This window comes from Petaurus breviceps, unplaced genomic scaffold (genome assembly GCF_028583685.1).
Source record: "Petaurus breviceps papuanus isolate PSGF00001 unplaced genomic scaffold, PetGlider_PUasm1.0 98, whole genome shotgun sequence".
Classification (NCBI taxonomy): domain Eukaryota; kingdom Metazoa; phylum Chordata; class Mammalia; order Diprotodontia; family Petauridae; genus Petaurus; species Petaurus breviceps.
The window spans coordinates 45,640,083-45,662,439 of NW_027187460.1; the positions used below are offsets into that span (position 1 = coordinate 45,640,083).

General features: G+C 34.5%; 1 protein-coding gene across 1 annotated transcript in view; it reads left to right on the plus strand.

Annotated features, from left to right (window-relative positions):
- Window positions 1-22,357, plus strand: part of CSMD3 (CUB and Sushi multiple domains 3) — a 795,885-nt gene that overhangs the window by 650,641 nt on the left and 122,887 nt on the right. Inside the window, exons 38-40 of the mRNA XM_069081309.1 lie at window positions 1,822-1,902; window positions 2,749-2,862; window positions 16,151-16,297. Of these exons, the coding sequence (XP_068937410.1) occupies window positions 1,822-1,902; window positions 2,749-2,862; window positions 16,151-16,297 (342 nt within the window). The remainder of the gene's footprint in view (window positions 1-1,821; window positions 1,903-2,748; window positions 2,863-16,150; window positions 16,298-22,357) is intronic.

Below are 22,357 nucleotides of genomic sequence, written 5' to 3' on the forward strand. Positions count from 1 at the left end.
ATGGTGTTCAAACATCTGAGTACAAGTTTAAGCTATTAAATATTAAACCTGCACTAAGACATTTTGGGCATCTTGTATAATCAATCTAATTTATTTCAAAGAGTTATAATTTTAAAAATTTTAAATAATCAAATTGTTCCACTTTTCTTCCAAACTCCGAAAAACTTCTGTGAAATTCTTTATCATAGCAATAATAGCATTGAGATGACAGTGACTTCAGATACTGGCCTAATGATAGATTTTATCCACTGTTTTGAGGAAAAATCTAGCTAAGCACAGATAAGCTCATCAATCAGCCAGCATTCATTAAGAGCATATATGTGTCAGGCATTATGACAGCTACTAGTTATACAAAGAACAAAAATGAAATAATCCCTTGTATAACACCTCTCTTTTTTTTAATTCTATGAATTATTTGTCCATGGTGATTCAAGAAACAGATAAAAATCCAAAATGGACTACAGCCCTATTTTTTACATTTATTTTTACATTTTTATTGTTAAGTAATATATTTATTTTTATTATTTATATTTATAATATGTTATAAATTTTAATTTATATATCTATTATATATAGTATATTATACAATAAATAAATATATACATTATAAATAAAAATAAATTATAAATTATAAAATTATTTATAAAATAAATAAAATAATTATTTTACATTTATTTTCACAAAAATCATAGGATTCCTTTCTATGTCTAAATCTATAATAATGTGATCTTAATTACTATAATGATATAGACTGAAGCTAGCTAGGATTAGTTTGGCAAGATTTGCTGTTAAGGTGAGTTTAGAGCAATATGTTTAAAAAACAAAAATATGGTGCTCGTTTTATAAATTGCATTTTAGGTAGGACAAATGGGTTTAGTAGCAATAAGGTTTTAAGTAGAGAATAGAAAAGATATTTGCGTGGGTTGGGCTGAAGGCATATAATGATTTGTAATAGACAGTGAGTTTAGATAAATAAAATATTTAACTACTTACTATGTAGCCAGGAATTATACTGAGTGATGGAGATACAATTGAGAAGTAATCAAGAAAGTCTCACCCATAAAGACCTTACATTCTAATTGGGAAGACAGTCTATAAAGGGGAGCTATAAAAATATATTAGAGAGATTATGACACAGAGTTGGCCTGTATGTAGTGAGGGTCTGGTTCAGGCTAGATAAAGTGCAAGATTACCCCTCAGAGTTCAACAGATTCTGCCAAAGACAAAGTCCATGTTTTGAGAGCAAAGGTGGTAAAAGGGATTGGGTATGATGACCAGAATGGGAGTAGTAAGATATAACAAGGACCTAGAAAAGTATTAGACAAAGAGAGAGAACATTAACACCTAAAATCAAGATTTATAACTTTGTTCATAAACCATTTGGTTAACTTCAGTCTTCTGAAAACGATCTGTAAGTATTAATACTTCATGCCATTCACTATGCTAGGTACTATGGGGAATTTCTATCTATCTGTTCTCAGAGAATTTACCATATAGTACTATAGTTATTAGGGAGACAGGGCTAACACATGTGAGCTACAAAACATTATAAAATAGTATAATAAAAAAGATGGTATACATAGTGAAATAAATATATGTAGTAAATACTAAGGGGTGTACTATGGATTAAGCAGTAATATCAGAGTACATACTATTTATTTATGTTTTTGCATATACATATATATATATTTATAGTGCTAGAGGTAGGACTTGTAATTTCATTATTAAAGGAAATTCCCTTCTATCCATGTAAGCTTTTTATCCACCATTTATTCACATGTATAGAAAATATGAGTAAAAACATTTTCTTTTTTTTTGTAGCCTACCAGCTTCGAGTATGCCAGCCTCCACCACCTATACCAAATGCTGAAATTTTGACAGAAGATGATGAATTTGAAATAGGTAAAAAGTTTATTAGATGACTTTTGAAAAGAAAACTTTTAGAAAGTCCCACAATTTATTCAGTGATAAATGTAAACAACTAAAAAAGTGAATATAAGCATTACTATTTCTCACCTGCTGGATTCATCTCCTGCTGGTTTGTCAAGATTGGGTTTGCATTTTAAAGTTGGTATAGGTGAAAGAAGGGTAAAGCAGTCTAGAAAAAGATAGTAGCAGCTGAAACAGCTGTGTAGCTGGGACTATTTTGTTGACAAATGACTGTGCTTATTCATGTCTTCTCTCAAGAGCTTATTTGTGTTCCTTTAAGGTTATTTTCCTGTGACATTAGACAGGTGTTTCCATGGTTATATTATTCTCCTGTACATCCAAGCATAATTCTGATGATGAAGAGCATTTGGAATTCAGGGAGTGTACAGGAGGAATTCTTTCCTTTCATTCCCAAGAGAATTGTTTGCATTGAGGGGTTATCCTTAAATTGTTTATAACAATTTCACATAAAAACAAAGAAGAAATATATAATCTGTAGACTTTTATGTCTTCTAAAATGTAGAAAGAATATATATAACTTAATATGTTCTTTTCATATTAATTGTGAGTTGTATTTGTCTGATTTGGTAAAGAATATAACAAACATGCTAATTATTACAAAGGAAAAGTAATAAATATTTGTTTTTTTTTGTACATGAACTAATTTATTTATTTACAAGCTTTTAATTTCAGCCTCCATCATATTGCTGATTTTACTGTCATGTATATTGTGGATTGTAAAGTATGTTAACTTAAAATGTTCAAAGCAAAACATTCATTTTTCTCATCTTGTTTAACTGAAGTCTTTCGATCTAATAGGCGATATTATAAGGTACCAGTGTTTACCAGGATTTACTTTGGTTGGCAATGAAATTCTCACATGCAGATTGGGAGAACGGCTTCAAATGGACGGGGCACCTCCTGTTTGTCAAGGTATTATTGTGAGCATGCATTTTAATTTGTGGACTATTTTGTTTATTATGTTATGACTAATATAACTATATATGTCAATGATTTAAAAGGCAGGAATTTTGAGAGATGTATAGTTGGTATAATTTTATTCATTCCATTATATCTTATGCTTGTGTCTCAAATTCTTATTAGAGCAAAAGGTCCAGCTTTCAATTTCTCCTGTTTTCTGAAAGGAATAAATTTCCCAGGTTTACTTTTTAAAATTTGTGTAATATTTTATTTTCTCCAGTTCTATGTAAAAACAATTTTTAACATTGCTTTTAAAACTTGAGAGTTCCAAATCCTCTCCCTTCCTCACCGACCCCCCTCATTGAGAAAGCAAACAATTCAATGTAGCTTATATATACATATGTGTGTATGCATATAAATGTGTGTGTAGTCATGCAAAACATATTACCATATTAGTCATGTTGTGAAAGAAAAAATAGATTAAAAAATACCCTCCAGAAAAAAAAAATTACTTCAGTCTGTATTCAGATGCCATAAGTTCTTAATTTGGGCATGGATAGCATTTTTCATCATATGTCCTTCAGATTTGTCTTGGATCATTGTATGGCTGAGAATAGCGAAGTCATTCACAGCCGATCTTACAGTATTACTGTTACTTTATATACAGTACATTCCACTATGCCTGAGCTCATATAAGTCTTTTCAGGTTTTTCAGATAGTATCCTGCTCATCATCATAATAATATTCTATCACATACCACAATTTGTTCAGCCACTCCGCAAGTGATGGGCATTCCCTCAATTTCCAATTCTTTGCCCCAGAGAAGAGCTGCTATAAATATTTTTGTACATATAGGTCCCTTTCCTTTTTATTTTTAATCTCTTTGCATATAGTCTTAGTAGTGGTATTGCTATGGTTTTATAGCTCTTTGGGCATAGTACCGAATTGCTCTACAGAATGGTTGAATCAGTGTAGAACTTCACCTCCAGTGCATTAATGTGTCATTTTTCCCACATCAATCCAGATATTTGTCATTTTCTTATTCTGTCCTATTAATCAATCTAATAGGTATGCATTAGTACCGCAGATTTGTCTTAATTTGCTTTTTTTCCAATCAGTAGTGGTTTAGAGCAGTTTTTCATGTGGCTATAGAAAGCTTTGATCACTTCAACTGAAAACTGTTCATATATTTTGACCATTTATCAATTAGGGAATGGCTCTTATTTTTATAAATTTGCCTCAGTTCTCTATATGTTTGAGAAATAAGGCCTTTATCAGAGAAATTTGCTTCAAAATTTTTTCACAGTTACTATTGTTAATGTATTTTCCTCCATCCTATTTCCCCCATCCCTGTTTATTTTGTTTTCTCTCTTCTTTCGCTCTGTTTCTTCTCAAAAATGTTTTGTTTCTATCTCCTCCCCTAATCTGCCCTCCTTTCTATTAGCACCCCTTCTCTTAACCCCTTCTTCTCCTACTTTCCTTTGGGATGATAGATGTCTATAAACCAATTGCATGGGTATGTTATTCCCTCTTTGAGACAATTCTGATGAAAGTAAGGTTCACTCACTCCCCCTCACCTCCTCCCTCTTAGCCTCCACTGTAAAAGCTTTTTCTTACATCTTTTATGAGATAATTTACCCCCATTCTGTCTCTCCCTTTACCTTTTTCTCAGTACATTCTTGTCTCACCCCTTAAATTTATTTTTTTTAGCATATCATCCCTTCATATTCAATTCACACCTGTCTATATATACTCCTTCTAACTACCTTAATAATGAGAAAATTCTTACACCTTACACGTATCATCTTTCCATGTAGGAATATAAAAATTTTAACACTATTAAATCCCTTATGAGTTCCTTTTCCTGTTTACCTTTTTATTCTCAGGTATCTTGTATTTTAAAATCAAATTTTCTATTCAGCTCTGACCTTTTCATAAAGAATGCTTGAAAGTCCTCTATTTCATTGAATATCTATTTTTCCTCCTGAAGGAATATATTCAGTTTTTCTGGGCAAATGATTCTTGGTTGTAATCCTAGATCCTTTGCCTCGGAATATCATATTCTAAGCCCTCTGATCCTTTAATGTAGAAGATGCTAAATCTTGTGTTATACTGACTGTGGCTCCATGATACATGAATTATTTCTTTCTGACTGCTTGCAATATTTTCTCCTTCACCTGGAAACTCTGGAATTTGGCTATAATATTCCTAGGAGATTTCATTTGGGGATCTGTTTCACAAAGTGTTCAGTAAATTCTTTCCATTTCTATTTTCCCCTCTGGTTCTAGAATATCAGAGCGATTTTTCTTGATAATCCCTTGAAAGATGATCTCTAGGCTGTTTTTTAAATCATGGCTCTTATGTAGTTCAATATTTTAAAATTATCTTTCCTGGATCTGTTTTCCAGCTCAGTTGATTTTCCAATGAGATATTTTAATTGTCTTCTATTTTTTCATTCCTTTCATTTTCTTTTATTGCTTCTTGATTTCACATGGAGTCTTTAGCTTCCATTTGCTCAATACTAATTTTAAGGAATTACTTTCTTCAGTGAGTTTTTGTACTTCTGTGTCTATTTGGCTAATTCTACTTTTTAAGGAATTCTTCTCTCCAGTGAATTTTTGTGTCTTTTTCCATTTGGTCAATTCCTCTCTTCAAGGTATTCTCTCTTTGTTGGATTTTTGTGCTTCTTTTACCTTTTGATCTAGTCAGCTTTTAAGGTGTTTTTTCTTCAATATTTTTTTTTGTCTCTTTTAACATGCTGTTATCTTGTTTTTCATGATTTTTTTGCATCACTCTCATTTCTCTTCCCAATTTTTCCTTTACCTCTCTTACTTGATTTTCAAAATACTTTTTGAGCTCTTCCATGGCCTGATATCAATTAATATTTTTTGTGGAGGCTTTAGATGTAAGAGCTTTGACTTTGTTATCTTCTTATGAGTATGTGTTTTGATCTTTCTTGTCACCATTGTAACTTCCTATAGTCAGATTTTTTCTTTCTGTTTGCTCATTTTCCCAACCTATTTCTTGATTTTTAACATTTTGTTAAAATGGGTCTCTGTTTCCAGGGTGGAGGGGGTACTGTCCTAAGTTTCAAGGATTTTGTGCAGCTGTTTTCAGAAAATCTTCTTAGAACTTGTAAATTTTCAGTTCTTCCAAGGTGGTATGATCTAAGGTTGTCACCTTGTCCCGTAGTCTGGTCTGTGAGCGACCATAAGCACTCTTTTCAGCCCTGGAAATGTGATGAGAGTTCTTGCTCCACCGTGACTGTCAGATCTGGTGTGCTAGTGTTCCTCCTCACCCTGGGACTGCAGGACCATAACTTGGATCTGAGTGTTGGCAAAATAAAAGAGTCCTGCTCAGTTCTGTCAAAGAGACCCTTGTCATCTCCTTTTGACTACTTGTTTGACACCCTTCCCCTTACTGTCTGTAGACTGAAGGCTCCTGAAGTTGCCACTACTGTTCCTGATTCAGTGGCTCCCAAGGCCTACTCCTCATTTGCTGGCGTTGTGTCTATGCTGGTGCTACCAGTACTGGACTGTGTCCACTCTCACCCACATGTGATAGACCTTTCCTGTTGACCTTCTGTAGCAGCAAGCATCCTAGCATACCCAGGAAGGCTGCTAGCTCAGGTTCTTAGATGTGCTTTTCTAAAGGAAAGCAACTCAAAATGGGTTAACAATCTTACTTTAATCAAATATATATCATTTACCTATTTCAGGGGGAATAGTCAGCACCCTGAACTTCAGATAATACAAACAGAAGTTACAACAGAAAATAACACAATTAAGCAGACAGGGCTTCCAGCTGTCTGACCATTACATCCATACCTAGTTAGTTACCAGAGAGGGAAGCACCAACATTTGGTTTTTCAAAGCCAGGGGGCTCAATGGCTGCCCAGGGTCTCATCTGGCCAAATCACACAACTCTTCCTAAAGTGAGCCCCAAAGCAAAACCTCACACCAGGGTATATATAGCCTTCTCCTGGCTCAGAGAATGTAACAACCCTCTTGACCCACTGCCCAATCACAAAGTAACAAGGTGTGGGCATTCCTGAAAAACAAGCCTCCCACCACAGGCTCCATGTGACCACATTCAGCCTATTAGGGGGCAGAGTATATTTTCAAATCAGGGAAGGTTCTCAGAGTCACTTAAGCCTATCAAAAGGCTAAGAGGCAGGGAAGATCTTCAGATTCCCATTCCCATAACACCTTCAAAGTTGTGTTTGGTTGGAAAATTATTTCACACTGTTCTTTTGTGGGTTGTGTTGATCCAGGAATTGTTTTATGACATTATTTAAAGGTGTTTGGAGAGGTTTTGGTAACACAAATTGCTGACTTTTCTCTGCCATCCTGATTCCACCCCCAGATTCCCTTAAAATTAAATCGGGCATATTTTTTGTTCGTTTATTGTTTTGAAGAAGAAAAGAGAGGGGTAACATTAAAAAAATAATTACTGACTATATTAACTCTCCCCTGGCTTCAGTGGTAACCTTACTAAACATTCATGAGACTACTACCTCCTTTGAGAATACTCCAGTTGTAATATTGGATGGGATTCTTGCTTTTATTGTCATTTACTTATAAACACTGCTATTTTAAACAAAATCTCTTTCCCGCTATTTTGAGAATTTACTGATAATATGGAGACAATGTGAAATTATTTATCGGAATTCTCAGAGAGGTTAGATATTTCTCCATTTTACAGTGGTAAATAGAAGGCAATTCAGGGCCTGCCAGCAAGTTATGATTTGCCCCTTGTATTTTCCATAGAAAGAAGTTTAAAGTTGGCTATAGATTCTGATATCAACAATTAGATTTCTTGTGTCTAAAGTCCTAGTTTCCTGTGTTCAGTTTTTTAACTAAAAATACCTTAAGAAAATGGTTTCTGAATTTTATGTGTATCAGTGAGTTCCAAAAAAAAAGTCTAGGGTGGCTAGGTGGCACAGTGAATAGAGCACCAGACCTGAGTTAAAATCCGGCCTCAGACACTTAACACTAGCTGTGTGACCTTGGGCGAGTCACTTAACCCCAGCTGCCCTACCTTCCCCCCTCCAAAAAGCAAAAAAAAAAAGTTACCCCCACCTCAATTTTTATAATAATCTTGACAAATTGTTTTCATAGCTTGTGTTTTATCCAGAAAAAAAATGTTTATTAAAATTTTGGAGCTTACAAGTACATTTTAAAAATATGATAAATTAATGAAATTAATGATGTTTAGAAATAAAACTGACATTACATTAATTTTAAGTTCCACACAGACTGCTTAACCTTGGAGTTGTTCTCAATTCTTCACTCTCTCCTAATGTCTGTGTACAATCAGTTGCCAAGCCTCATTGAGTCTTTAACATTCTTTGAAACAATTCAGCCTCCACATTCAAATTGTTGCCACATTACCACACGCCTTCCTCACCTCTCTCCCATTGCAGTACCCTTCCCTTTGGTCTCCCTGCTTCAAGTCTCTCCCCTCTCTACATCAGAGCTTTGAAACACTGAATTCTATGACCACATGCAGCAAGTGTGACCTAAACTGGATTAAATTGAAAAATATTTAACAAAATAAATAAAAATACAATGAAACTTGGAAAAGGTTAATTTTACCTAGTACAGGGGAAAAAGTCAGCACCCTGAACTTCAGAGAATACAAACAGAAATTACAAGCAGACAAAATTCACAGACAGAGAAAATAACACAATTCAGCAAACCAACAGGCAGGGCTTCTAGCTGTCTGACCATTACATATATACAGTTAGTTACCAGAGAGAGAAGCTCCAAATCTGGGTTTTCAAAGCCGTGGGGCTCATCAGCTGCCCAGAGTCTCAACTGGCCAAATCATACAACTCTTCCTGAAGTAAGCCCGAAAGCAAAACCTCACATCAGGGTATATATAACCTTCTCCAGTGTCTGAGAACATCACAACCTTCACGATCCACTTGACTACAAAGTAACAAAAGTTTTGCCTTCCAGAAAAACAAGCCTCCCACCCTCCATGTGACCACATTCAGCCTATTAGGGGGCAGAGTTTATTTGCAAATCAGGAAAGGTCCTCAAATTCACCTAGGCCTATCAAGGAGCAGGGAAGATCTGAAAATTCCCATTACCATTACATTCCTCAGAAATGACATTTTATCTGCCATCTTTGTGTTTTGCACAAGCTGTTCCCACTATATTTTTAATATACTTTCTCCTCAAGTCCTCATCTTTGACTTTAGCATGCAGATAGATAAACTTACCTTTTCTGCTTATGGTTGTCAGCAAAGAGGAGACCTTAGATTTGGAGAGCAAGTGCCCTAGTCCTAGCTTTGAGGTAGGTTGGAAAGGCAAGGATTCCCATGAATAGTGTCCCCTTGGTTCTGGCATTCTAATTTACCTAAGAGTTAAGTGTTGAGAAGTATCGAGAAAACTTGACATGTCTTGTATTCACAAGTCTTTTGACTACAAAGAAGTTACTACCTAGTCAGAGTCTAAGGCAAGGTTTCCTGATAAAGCATCAGGAATTTTAGATTCTGAGGCTAGTTGTGGTAGGAAAGAAAATAAAACATTCTGAGGGGAGCAATTTGGAAGCACAGTGAAGCAGTGTTGGTTTTTTTTTTAATTTTTTACAATGATCACAGGTCTGGGAGCAGTAGGAACCTGATGGAGGGGTCCTAGGACATGCACTTGAACACTGATTATCAGGGGAGCCCCCTCTTTTATATCATGTTTTCAACCTGCTATCCCCTATACCTGCCGCTCTCTACCTATCTCCCCCTTCTTCTCTGCCTTCCTTCAAGTTTCAGCTAAAGTCCCCCAATTTATTCTGAATATATTTTGTTGTAAATAGTTGTTTGTATCTGTCTCCTCTGTTAGACTGTGAAGTCCTTAAAAACAGGGGCTGCTCTTTGCCTTTTCTTTTATCCTGTGCATCTTGAATTGCCTGGCACACAGTAAATGCTTAATAAATGTTTGCTGACCTGATCCTAATATATCTAGGTCAAAGAAATCTTGAATTTCTCAGATGGAGCAGAGGGAAGGGGTGAATTTTTACTGAGCCACTAATATGTTTCAGGCAGTCTGTACTAAAAGCACTAAAGTAGAGGCAGCTAGGTAGCACAGCGAGTAAGAGCACTGGCTCCAGTGTCAGGATGACCTGGAGATTGAATCCCAGGCTCAGATACTCAGCACCCACCCAGAAACACCTGGCCGTGTAACCTTGAGCAAGTTACTTAACCCTGATTGCTAAAAAAAATAAAATTTTTACAAATATTATCTCATTTCATCCTCACCACCCTGGGATATAGATTCTATTATATTCCCTATCTTATAGTTGAGGAAACTTAGACAAAGAGGTCAAGTGGCCCAGTTCACACAACTAGAAAGTGTCTGAGGTAGGATTTGAACTGAGGTCTTCCATGAACCCAGGCCCAACCCTCTATCCACTGAGCCACCTAGCTGTTGAGTGGTGATGCATGGTGTTGAGGTGAGGTGTGATTGCTTACCTTGGGGCCTTCCCACCTATTCTTGGTGGTATGACATTTCTATACTAAGTATGTGTGGTATCTGAGGTCTTTAATCAGAATTCTTTACCTAATTTCTTTCCAAACTCAACTCAAGGACCACCTCTTCTAGAAGTGTTTTCTGATATATAACTCTCCTTTCTCCCCCAGTAGGACTAAAGTTCATTGAGGACAGGAATTATTTTTATTTTTGCCTTTTATCTCTAGTGCCTTACTTAGTTCTTGTATACCAGATATTCCAATGATACTTATAAAATTGAACTTTTCATTCATCATATTATATAAGTAACAAATAATTCTTTTTCTTTCTTACTGAGGATAGCATCCAAAAGGGTTAATTTTCTAATTTCATAAAACTTACTAAGAGTCAGGGACATTAATTTACCTTCCTCTTAAAATGCACTAGAACCAATGTTGCTAAGGAAACTTCTTTTCTTTCAGACTCTTTTAACCATTTTTGTAAGGTTTGAAATTTGATTTTCAATTTTATTTTAAGTCTGACCAACTTTCAAATTTATAAATTCACATTTCTTCTGAATTATGTAGAAAACAGTGGTCATGCTTTTCTTTTTAAACATGGGGAGAGATGTATATTTTTACTTTTGTATCATACATGAAGTGATTTGACAACTTATGCTCAAACTTAAAAAAAAAACCTCTCAAACCTGTTCCAAAGATGCAAAGATTTTAGACTGAACAATGAGCAACTTACAAAGGAGCCCCAAAATAGAAAATTATTTCCTTAATTCACTGAAACTTTCATGTTCCTCACTAGGAACATTTGCTTATCCACAAAAAAAAATAGCTTTTTCTGTAAAATAGGTGGCACCTTATGCAGACACAGTTCACTATTTCATAATTATTTTTACCATCCCCAAATTACCTAGTGGACTTTTAAATTAAAGCATCAAGTTATTTCTTACATTAAAAAGACTCAATGTAAAAATATTTAGTTTTGTCCTCTATAAAATGAGGGTCATCTTCTAGATAACTACAATTTTTTTATTAGAAGTATGATTCATATAGGAAAATAGAGACCCACCCCATTCCTCAAAGAAGCTAAATAAACTTATAGTGTTGTTTTCAGGGAGTCATTTAGATCCAATTAAATTTCACAAATATTTAAGTGCCCACTATGTCCATCAATGGGATTATAATTAAAATTACAGATAGTGATTAAGAAGAGAATTATAAGTAAAATACATAGATTACCAGCACTTAATTCTTCTGAATTAGGCAATTGTATCTATTTAAAACTGTTGTCAATTTTCAAAAACTGAGCCATGACCCTTATCAAAGTATAGAGATACATTCCATATCTTGTATAAAATTTATTTTTATTATCTATAAGATTGTACTTTCTAGCTAAAATTATTAAGAATAGTGTTGACTATAAAATAATGGAATGACCATTTGTTTAAAAGTTAGAAAGCCTTGATTGAGGCCTTGATCTCAGATTTATTCACTTCATATCATGAGTAAGTCACTTGATATTTCTTAGCCTCAATTTCCTCTGTGGGAAATAATAGTTGTATATCCTATCTTATGAGAGTTTTGTTGAGGAGGCCAAAGGAGCTTGCCTTCCTTTAAAGGTAAACCTGAAGTGCTCTAAGTTTGAGATATTTTGCATATTGAGTCTGAAATATGTATCTTTTAATTATATACCCTGGAGGCTCTTGGTAACACTTCAGGAATATTAATGATGCAAGAAAAGCCTGATTTATCTTTTTTTTGTCTTATAGCTAGCTATCCAGCAGGGTTCTATTGTGCTCTTAAGACATCCATGGCACCTGGTCTAAAGTTTAGCCAGAAAGTCATCTAATCAGTCAATAAGTGTTTATTAGCACCTGCTATGTGTCAGGCACTATGCTAAGTCCTGGGGTTACAAAAAGAGGCAAATGACAGCTCCTGCCATCAAGGAGCTCACAATCTAATTGTGGAGACAAGCAAACATATGTGTACAAACAAGCTATGCACATGACAAATAAAAAATAATTAAAAGAGAAAATACACTAGAATTAGGAAGTATTAGAGAAAACTTCTTAGAGGAAATAGGATTTTGTTTAGCACTTTAAGGAAACCAAAAAGCAGAAATAAGGAGGGACTGTGTTCCAGGCATGGGGGACAGCTAGTGAAAATGATAGGAGGTGAGATGTGGAGTATCTTGTTCATGGAACAGCCAGGAGGCCAGTGTCCCTGGATTGAAGAGTAAGTAGCAAAGAGTAATGTTTAAAATACTGGAAGTAGGGGGATGAGGCTAGGATATTGTTTGTAAAAGATTTTGAATGTGAAAAGAGAATTTTGTATTTTATTCTGGAGGTGATAGGGGGCCTCTGGATTTTAGCAAGTAGGGACATAACATGGTTGGACTAGTGCTTCTGCAAAATAACTTTGGTGACTGAATGGAGAATGGATTGGAGTGGTGAGAACAACCAGCAGGCTATTTCAGTAGACCAAGCATGAAGAGATGAGGGCCTATAGAAGAGTGATAGAATTATCAGAGGAAAGTGGCATATTTAAGCAGTGTTGTACAATAACAGGCCATGGCAAAAAAAAAAAAATGTATATACAGGGGATTCCGGGAGAGATAGTGAAGAGTCAAAACTGACACCTCCCTTGTGAGCCTAGGGTTTGAGAGGATGGTAGCACCCTTGAAAGTAATATAAAATTGGGAAGAGATGACTTAATAATGAGTTCGTTTTGAAATGCTGAGTTTAAGATATCTACTGGACATATAAGTTGAGATTAGAGGTCAGCAGAGAGATTGGGCAAGTAAGGTAGACTTGAGAATTAGCATAAAGATGTTAATATAATCCATGAAGAGAAGACTGGGTGAAGTAGTATAGAGGGAGGAGAAAAAGAGTAACAGAACTGAATTCTGTGGTACACCTAAAATTGAGAGTTTAACGGGGATGAGTGTCTAGCAAAGGAGACCAAAAAGGAGCAGTGTGTTAGGTAGGTAGGAGGAGAGGCAAGACAAATCCCCCAAAACTAGAGCGAACAGAGTGTCAAGAAGGAGAGAGTGATCAGCAGTGTTATAGGCCAGAAAAGGTCAATGAGAATAAGCAGAGAGAGAAGATCATTGAATTTCTTGATTGAGATCATTGATAACTTTGTAGAGTTTTTGATGGAATAACAAGATCGGAAGCTAGTTTTGTAAGGGTGTCAAAAGAAAGTAACAAGAGAAATGGAATCACCTACTAAAGATAGCCTTCTTGAGAAGCTTGGTAACAAAAGGCAGAAGAAATATATTTCATTGTAGAAGCAATGAAAGGGCAAAGTGAAGATTTTTTTTCAAGATGGGGAGATGTGGGCATGCTTGTAGGCACTACTGAATGAGGCAGTCGAAAGAGGTTGAAAATAAATGATAGAGTTAGAATGACATGAAGGGTGGCAATTTGTTGAAGGAAATGGGCTAGAATAAGATAACTTTTTGCAGGTAGAGGGATTAAAAGAGTAAGACCATTTCATGTGAGATAGGAGTAAAGAAAGAGAAAGTGACAGAAGACATAATTACAGAATTATCAATTATGCATTAACCACAAGATCTGACTGTCTATAGGAAGGTTTGCTGATACTGGTTCTCTGGGAAAGAAAAGAAAGAGAGAGAGAGAAAGACAGAGAGAGAGAGAGAGAGAGAGAGAGAGAGAGAGAGAGAGAGAGAGAGAGAGAGAGAGAGAGAGAGGGAGGGAGAGAGAGAGAGAGAGAGAGAGAGAGAGAGAAGAGAAAGAGAGAAGAAAGGAAGGAAAAGAAGAAAAAGTAAGGAAAACATATTTTTAAGCTTGATTTGCATTATTAACATTTTCTCCTTTCCCATCACCTTTTTAAGAGTAGACAATTAACAAAACAATAAATGAAGCCTGGGTTGTAGCTTTTCCTGATCTGATTTCTAAGGTATTAATGCTCACAATGAAAATTTAATAATGACTTTTTTCAGTCAAGGTAACTAGTGTGGCATCACACTAAACAGTGACATCTTAGTATTCTGATCAGAATCCTGCTATTATTTGAAATGGAAGAGTAGTCTTCTGGTTAGGACAGATCATCAAGTGTACAGATTGCTATTTTTTTCCTTTTTCTTTTTCCCACTGTGGATAACAAGTAGTCACTTGTTTGTTTGCATTAGTTGCAAGCCTTGCCATTATGGAGAGTACAATGTTGGCAGTACGGAGAGAAGGGATGAAAACACAGAGAGCCTTGTCAAGAATAGTAAAATTCACCTGCATAATTTAAAAAAATATGGCAATAAAATACTTCTTTCAAAATTTAAAAATTGAATTTGTTTTCATTTTTTGAATATTATTCTGCAGAATAGAAATTAAATCCTTCTATGTATTTTAGTAGTATTTTAGGTCTTCTGGGGGAGTCAGAGTAAAGTAATTAATAGAAAGAGGGCTCTATTAGAATTCAAGAGGCTTGTGTTCTGTTCCAAGCTTTGCCACTAAATACCTGTATGACAATAGGCATGCAGTTTTACCTCTCAGTCTGTTTTCTCATCTGTCAAATGAAAGGTTTGGATTAGGTGATCTCTAAATATATCTTCCAGGTGTGAAATTCAAAGATTCTGTTATTTTCTTAGAAATGAATTTGAATCACCTCTCCCCAAGCATAAACTCCTATCAGAAATGGACCTCAGCTTTTAGCAAATATCCAGGAGCAATTAGGTATATCAGAAATGCAAGTATGTATGGGTAGTAGTGAAAAGAGAGGTGACAAATATAATATATTCCATGTATTTATTCTTAATAGAAACTTTATACCTATTCTATATTATGTATAAATAAGATAAAAATTACTAGAGGGGGTTTTGGGACATTTTTCTATGACTATATGTTGAACCTTTTACCATAATGCAAATTGTCTCTCTTAGCATACAATTTATTGCATGGACTTTTCACATCAAGCTCTCTTACTATTGCCATAAAAGCTATAGTCAAGGAGAGCCATGGGTAGAGTAGATTTTAACCACTAGTTGATAGGAACTAAAATATTTGTGTTATTTAATAACCTTTTTATTTCATAGTGCTCTGTCCTGCAAATGAATTACGATTAGATTCAACTGGTGTCATATTAAGTCCTGGCTACCCTGATAGCTATCCAAATCTCCAGATGTGTGCATGGAGCATTTCAGTGGAAAAAGGCTATAATATCAGCATGTTTGTAGAATTCTTTCAGACAGAAAAGGAATTTGATGTTCTTCAGGTGTATGATGGTAAGTGTTGACTTTACTTATAACTTCTTTCACTGTTATCTTCAATAAAGAAACAAAAAAATTTCTAAAATGTGACATTAAAACTATCAAAGGAAATTTTAGAGAAGGATTAAATGGAATATTAATATGATGAATAGGTAGACTATCACTTCACTATATGTATATGTATTATTCCTGTCATCTTTGCATTTAAGCTGTCTTTTTTTTTTTGCCTTTTGGAGGGCAGTTGGGTTTAAGTAACTTGCCCAAGGTTACATTGCTAGGTTTTTTTGTGTGGGTGTTAAGTGTCTGAGGCCAGAACCGAACTCGTGTCCTCCTGACTCCAGGGCCGGCACTTTATTCACTGTGCCACCTAGCTGCCCCTAAGCTGTCTTTTAAAACATAGTGTTATGTCTTATGTAAAGTTTCATGGGGAAGAGAGACTGGCTTTGCCCTACAGAATATGAAACACTCATGATGTATTTAACTTTAATTGTAAATTTGAACAAATTGTTTGAAAAAAATTTTAAATAGTAAACATATTACTGTTTCTGTGATATTCAAAAGAAATTTTGCATCTATATAATTCTTGTTTTTTGTGTGTTTTCTACACAAAGGACCAAATATTCAAAGCCCAGTGCTTATTTCACTCAGTGGGGATTACTCCTCTGCTCTTAATATATCCAGCAATGGTCATGAAGTTTTCTTGCAGTGGTCAGCAGATCATGGCAATAATAAAAAAGGATTCAGGATAAGATATATAGGTATGAATTTGTATGTCATTTGTTTTTCTTATTACTTAAAATCTTTAGTGTAGAGTTCCAATGCATGTATTTTGTTAAAAAGTTTTCTGAAAATGATTGACATCCTGTAATTGATTCAAATTCAAATGTCCCCTATTTAGATAGCAAACAAACCAGTATGACTGTTTTCTAGAATTACATGTAATAAGATTCATGGCACCAATTTGTCATATAGGGCTGTTCATTAAGGCTGAGGATATATAAGCTTCCTGTCTCTCATTGGCACAGCAATCTCTGATTCATTCACTTTTAGCCCCATTTCACTGTGAAATGGGATTTTGTGTAGTTTTTGAAAAGTGTAACATGGAATGTTGACTTTATTCTCAGGCTTTGTTGTAAGGCAGAGAAAGTTTTTGTTTTCATAGTTCATTCAGAGCAATCCTGTACCCCTGAGGGAGCCTTACAAGATTAAATGAGAACTAGCAGTCTTGTGTCAACAAAGCCTAAAAAGTGTAAAAGGTTTTGATTTGTAATATATTACTAATAAGATCTCAACTACCCTAAGGGTAGAGACCAAATTTTATATATCTCGTGCCTTCCCCACAGCTTTTAATAGTGTTGAGCATACAGAATATGTGTATTAAATGCTCACTTATTGATTGATATGGTACATACACACAACAAGAAAAAATACGTAGCTTATAGTATTAGTAACAATGATCAGTCTATTTTAAAAAATTTCAAATAGAAAATAACAACCTGTACTTCCTTGGGTTGCTAAGATATTTCAACTATTTTGCTCACTTGTGAATTACATGTACTATTAAATCTCTCATGGTTTTAACAAAGTTAGAATGAAAATTAAAATAATGGCCCTATTTTCTATTATCTGAGATGATTTCTACAATAGCCTCTAAGCATTGATTTGTGAATCAAAAAAAAAATCTAAAAGCATTTATTAAGCACTTCTTATTTACCAGCATTGTGCTTAGTATTGAGGATACAAAGAAATGTATGTATTGAAATTCACATTATTTGAACTTATATTTATATAAAATATGGCCATTGGTTCCATCTCAGTGGAAGTGTATAGTTAAATTTGAATAATCCTACCACTTCATGGAATTCATTATTTATATTAGTTTTGACCAAGCTGTATGTATAAAACATCCCCTCACCCTCAAGGAGCTCACATTCTAATGGGACTGACAACATGTTGAAGAAATGTAGCCGTATGTTGATGGAGATCAGTGATCTCCTAGGGACAGCAATACTTGCAGTAGTGTAGATCCTATCCCCTCTATACCTTCTCACCATCTTCAGTTCTTGTCCCTTTTTGCTCTAGTTTCTATAAAATCATTCTGTGGGCAACTATGAATAACCCAAGCTGTCCATCTACTACTGTTCACTCTCCCTCTATGACTAGACTTACTTCCCTTTCCAATCATACTTATCCTTGATAGTGTATTTTGCCATATTTTTCAGTAAAATATTTGTTGACTCTATGTCTGAGTCTACCTATATACCTACATTAGGAGAACATTATATTCTTTATTACCCAAAAAACATCAGTACTAGAAAGTCTCCCTACCCTCCACTCCATACACTCCCCTTCATTCATTATACCATTAGTATAGGAATCATCCCCTCTGGAAATTCCCTCCACTAACACATATCAGGAAAGGAATAAAACATTAATTAAAAACCTAATATATGACAGACACTTCACAGATCTCATCTCATTTAGTTAGAAACTTGTATATAATATAAATGTTTTCATAGGATGAATAATAATGTTAAAAATTCATTGATGTCATTGAGTAGTTACAGTCATTTAAAGGACTGTAAGATATGTGAAATTGTCTTATAAAGATATAGAAATGAGAAAGTGGGCATATAAGTGAGTAGTTTCTAACATTTTTCAGTTATTTAAAATTTTTATTTTTTTTTCTCATTTTGAAGATACTGCCCTATTTTTTTTAAGCAATTGGGGTTAAGTAACTTGCTCAAGGTTACATGGCCAGTTATTTCTGGATGTGGTGCTAAGTATCAGAGCCCAGATTCAATCCCAGGTCACCCCGACTCTGGGGCCGGTGCTCTTACTCACTGTGCTACCTGGATGCCCCAAGTATTGCCCTATTCTTGTGATGTCTTAAAAATTAGACCCTGGTTACCTTCAAAATTACATTTCTTCTAAGCATAAATTTCTTTGTCTTCTGTGATCAGTTATAGTCAGCCATTCCCCGCCTTATGTGTCATTCCTGCTTCTTCATGTAGCAGTCTCAAGTAATGAAATAGTAAGATATCAAAACAGTAGTTTCCTTTTCATAATTTATTAGGAGAAAATACTATAGAAATTCTAGAAAATGTTTCCATTTACCATTTGATATCTTTTTGTTCCCCTATTTTCTTTTTTAGAATTAACTTTTAGGGGCAGCTAGGTGGTGCAGTGAATAGAGCACCAGCCCTGGAGTCAGGAGGATCTGAGTTCAAATTGGGCCTGAAATACTTAACAGTTACTAGTTATGTTGCCTTGGGCAAGTCACTTAACCCCAATTGCCCTGCCTTCCCCCCTCCAAAAAAATAAAAAAATATTTTTTTCAATAAGCAGTCACTTTCTCTCTCTCCCACATCCTCCTCTGATAATGAAAATAGTTAAAGCAAAAACACAACCCATATAACAAATATGGATATACATAACATAGCTAAACAAATTCTCACATTGGCCATTTACAAAAATATGTTTGTCATTCTGCATATTGAGACCATGACTCTGTTATTATGCAGATAATATTCATCATTGACACTTTAGAATAATGATTGGTTCTTTTGTTAATCAGTGTCTTCAACAGTTTTCATTTTTACAATGCTGTTGCCTATGTACATTTTTTTGCTTCTGTTCACTTGACTTTTTTTTATTTTATTTTATTTTTTTAAGCAATTGGGGTTAAGTAACTTGCTCAAGGTTACACGGCTAGGTGTTTCTGGGTGGGTCCTAAGTGTCTGAGCCCAGGATTCGATCTCCAGGTCATCCCAACACTGGAGCCAGTGCTCTTACTTGCTGGGCTACCTAACCACCCCTCACTTGACTTTTTAACAATTAATTCACAACTTCACAAGTTTCTATGAAACTATTTCTTTATAATTTCTTATAGCAAAATAGCATTCCGGTACATTCATTTAACATAATTTATTCAGTCATTCCCTAACTGCTGGACATCCCATTAGTTTGTAGTCCTTATTATTATTTATAATGATCTTCAATTCAAAATAATAAAAATTTTAATTTTTGATATATGAAACATTTCTGGTAAATTTCCCTCATGTTTGTTTTCTCTTCATTGTTTTTTTTTCTATTTATAATCATGTTTTGTGATTTGTCATTTTAGTTTTTCTGAGCTAATTGTATTATATAACTCAAACCTAGATAGCATTTTCAGGAAAAGAGTTACATTAAACATGTGGGGGATTTTTTGGGTTAGGAACCATTTAGGGATCATTGAAAGAACTATGTAATTTTCTTGACATGGAGTAAGTCAGGATCTCTCATCATTACTCATTATAGGCCCAGCCTATTATACATTGGCATAGCTTTACTGAGATGAAAGCACTTTGGATCTAACTCAGTCAGTTGCCCATTTAACTGCATATCATGTGGAGGTAACATAGAAGGTGTCCTGAAAAATCTTAGTGCAATTTAAACTTAATTACCTTAATCTTTTTTTGTTGTTATTTTGAACTTGAAAAACACCAAGTGAAAGCTACTTCATATACAAGGAAAAATAGATAAAAAAAATTACACGGACGTGGAAATCATGAAATGTGTCATTTTAAAACAATCAGCAATTGTACTTTAAGCACCTATCATGTGCACAGCACTTTGCTGAGTTTTTAAAGTACAGTTACAGTGAATGAACTATTTCCTTTTGGAAAAGAACTTATATTCTAATGAGGGAGACAAATACATATATAAATATATAGCATAAGTATAAAATGAAAAAATGGCTATATAGAAAGTAATAAAACAGAATAGTTTGTAAGAAACAAAATTAGAACTTGGAGGAATTAGGAAAGCATATAATGCATTTAACACACTCATTCCAAAACTGCCTTTCTTGTTTTTCCTTCCCTTTGAACTTCCTTCTCTTCTCTCTGTGTGCTTTTTCAAATGCTTCCTTTACAATTTTATGGTTGTCATTTTTTTTTACCCTGTCACACTATCATTACCTCCCTTGCCTCCAATTCTCCCCAATAATGTGAGATTTTCATGTCCTTTAAATGAAACTATTTTGATTGGGAATTATGTGATATATCTCCCAAGACAATGGCAAAGATTTTGTGAATATATATAAAGTATTAGGATGGTGCCCCTTGTACCATGATCTAGTTTATCTAAAAATCTTTTTTTACCCACAATCACAGATTTTAATGTGCTTTTAAATAAATTTTTTTTCAAAGCTCCCACAATGTTTTTTTTAACATGAAAAAGGAAAATCCAACATGTTGATCATTTGACAATGTGTACAATATTCCATGCCCATAGTTTCCTTCCTCTCTACTGAAAGGAAGGATAGTTTTTATGTTCTTTTATCTGGAACCAAGACTTTGCCTTTCAGTGAATCTGAGTTCAGTACTATCATACTTCTATTTTCATTTCTGTTTTTGTTTGTCATTATGTGTACTATTTTATTACTCCTGTTCTATTTGCTTTGCATCAGTTCATTCAAGTCTTCCCATATTTTCAGTTATCCCTTGAATTTATCTTTTGTTATTGTATAATAATCATCATCCATTAATCTTGTATTATAATTTCCTTGTCCACAATCATTCTATGAACACCTACTTTGCTTATAGTTTTTTTCTGCCACCAAAACTATTGTAATGAATTTTTTATTATCTTTGGAAACTTTTTTTTTTGTCATTGAATTCCTTTGGGTTTATGTCCAGTAGTAGGATAGCTGGGTGAAAGTATATGACTTTCCAGCCTCAGACACTTAACATTTACTGGCTGCATGACATTTGGCAAGTCACTTAACCCCAATTGCCTTGATCGCCCCCCCCCCAGGCAAAAAAAAAAAAAAGAAAGTATATGAATAATCTACTGGAGATCTCACTACTGAATGATGATGGTGCAATCTTTTAATCCTGGCAGAGATTTTATAAGAATAAAAACAAAAAAGTATTTAATTATTTTTACTTTTTTTTTTTTTGGAGGGCAAGGAACTTGCCCAAGGTCACACAGCTAGTTTTTATGTTAAGTGTCTGAGGCCAAATTTGAACTCAGGTCCTCTTGACTCCAGGGTCGGTGCTCTAGTTACTGCACCACCTGGCCTCCCCATAATGTGTAGACTTTTTTTTTTTTAAGCAGTTGGGGTTAAGTAACTTGCTCAAGGTTACACAGCCAGTCATTTCTGGGTGTGGTGCTAAGTATCAGAGCCCAGATTCGATCCCAGGTCATCCTGACTCTGGGGCCGGTGCTCTTACATGCTGTGCTACCTGGTTGCCCCCCAAAAGGTATTTATTATGACCTACTTGAAATTATACCAAGGATGGAAGATAATTGAGTATAAGAAAAATAATTTCCCCATTCATATTTAATATTATTCTGGAAATGCTAGCTATTGCAATAATGCAAGAGAAGAATTAGTGGTGTTAACAGTGGCAAAGAGGAGACAGAAGCATCTATGTGCAGATCACTTTATGATATATTTAGAAAATACTGCAAAATCAATTTAAAAACTAACCGAGATGATGAAAGGTAAAATACCAGGATACCAAAATATGCAATAAAATTCTCAACATTTATTTATAGTAAAGCACAAACCAGGGGAAAATAAAAGAACAATTCCATTCAAAATAACTCCAAAATACATAAAATATCTTGGAGTTAGCAAAATATACTTGGACTTACATACACGTGTATAAAATGTTCTTTTTCTTAGGAGATTTGATTTTTTAAATTAAATTATCTGTTTTAATGTCACTAGAAATCAATAAACAAATATTTCAATATACAAAAATGAATATTATGTAAGAAACTAGATTTCTCTTACAGTTTTTTTATATACCTGGGAGGGGAAA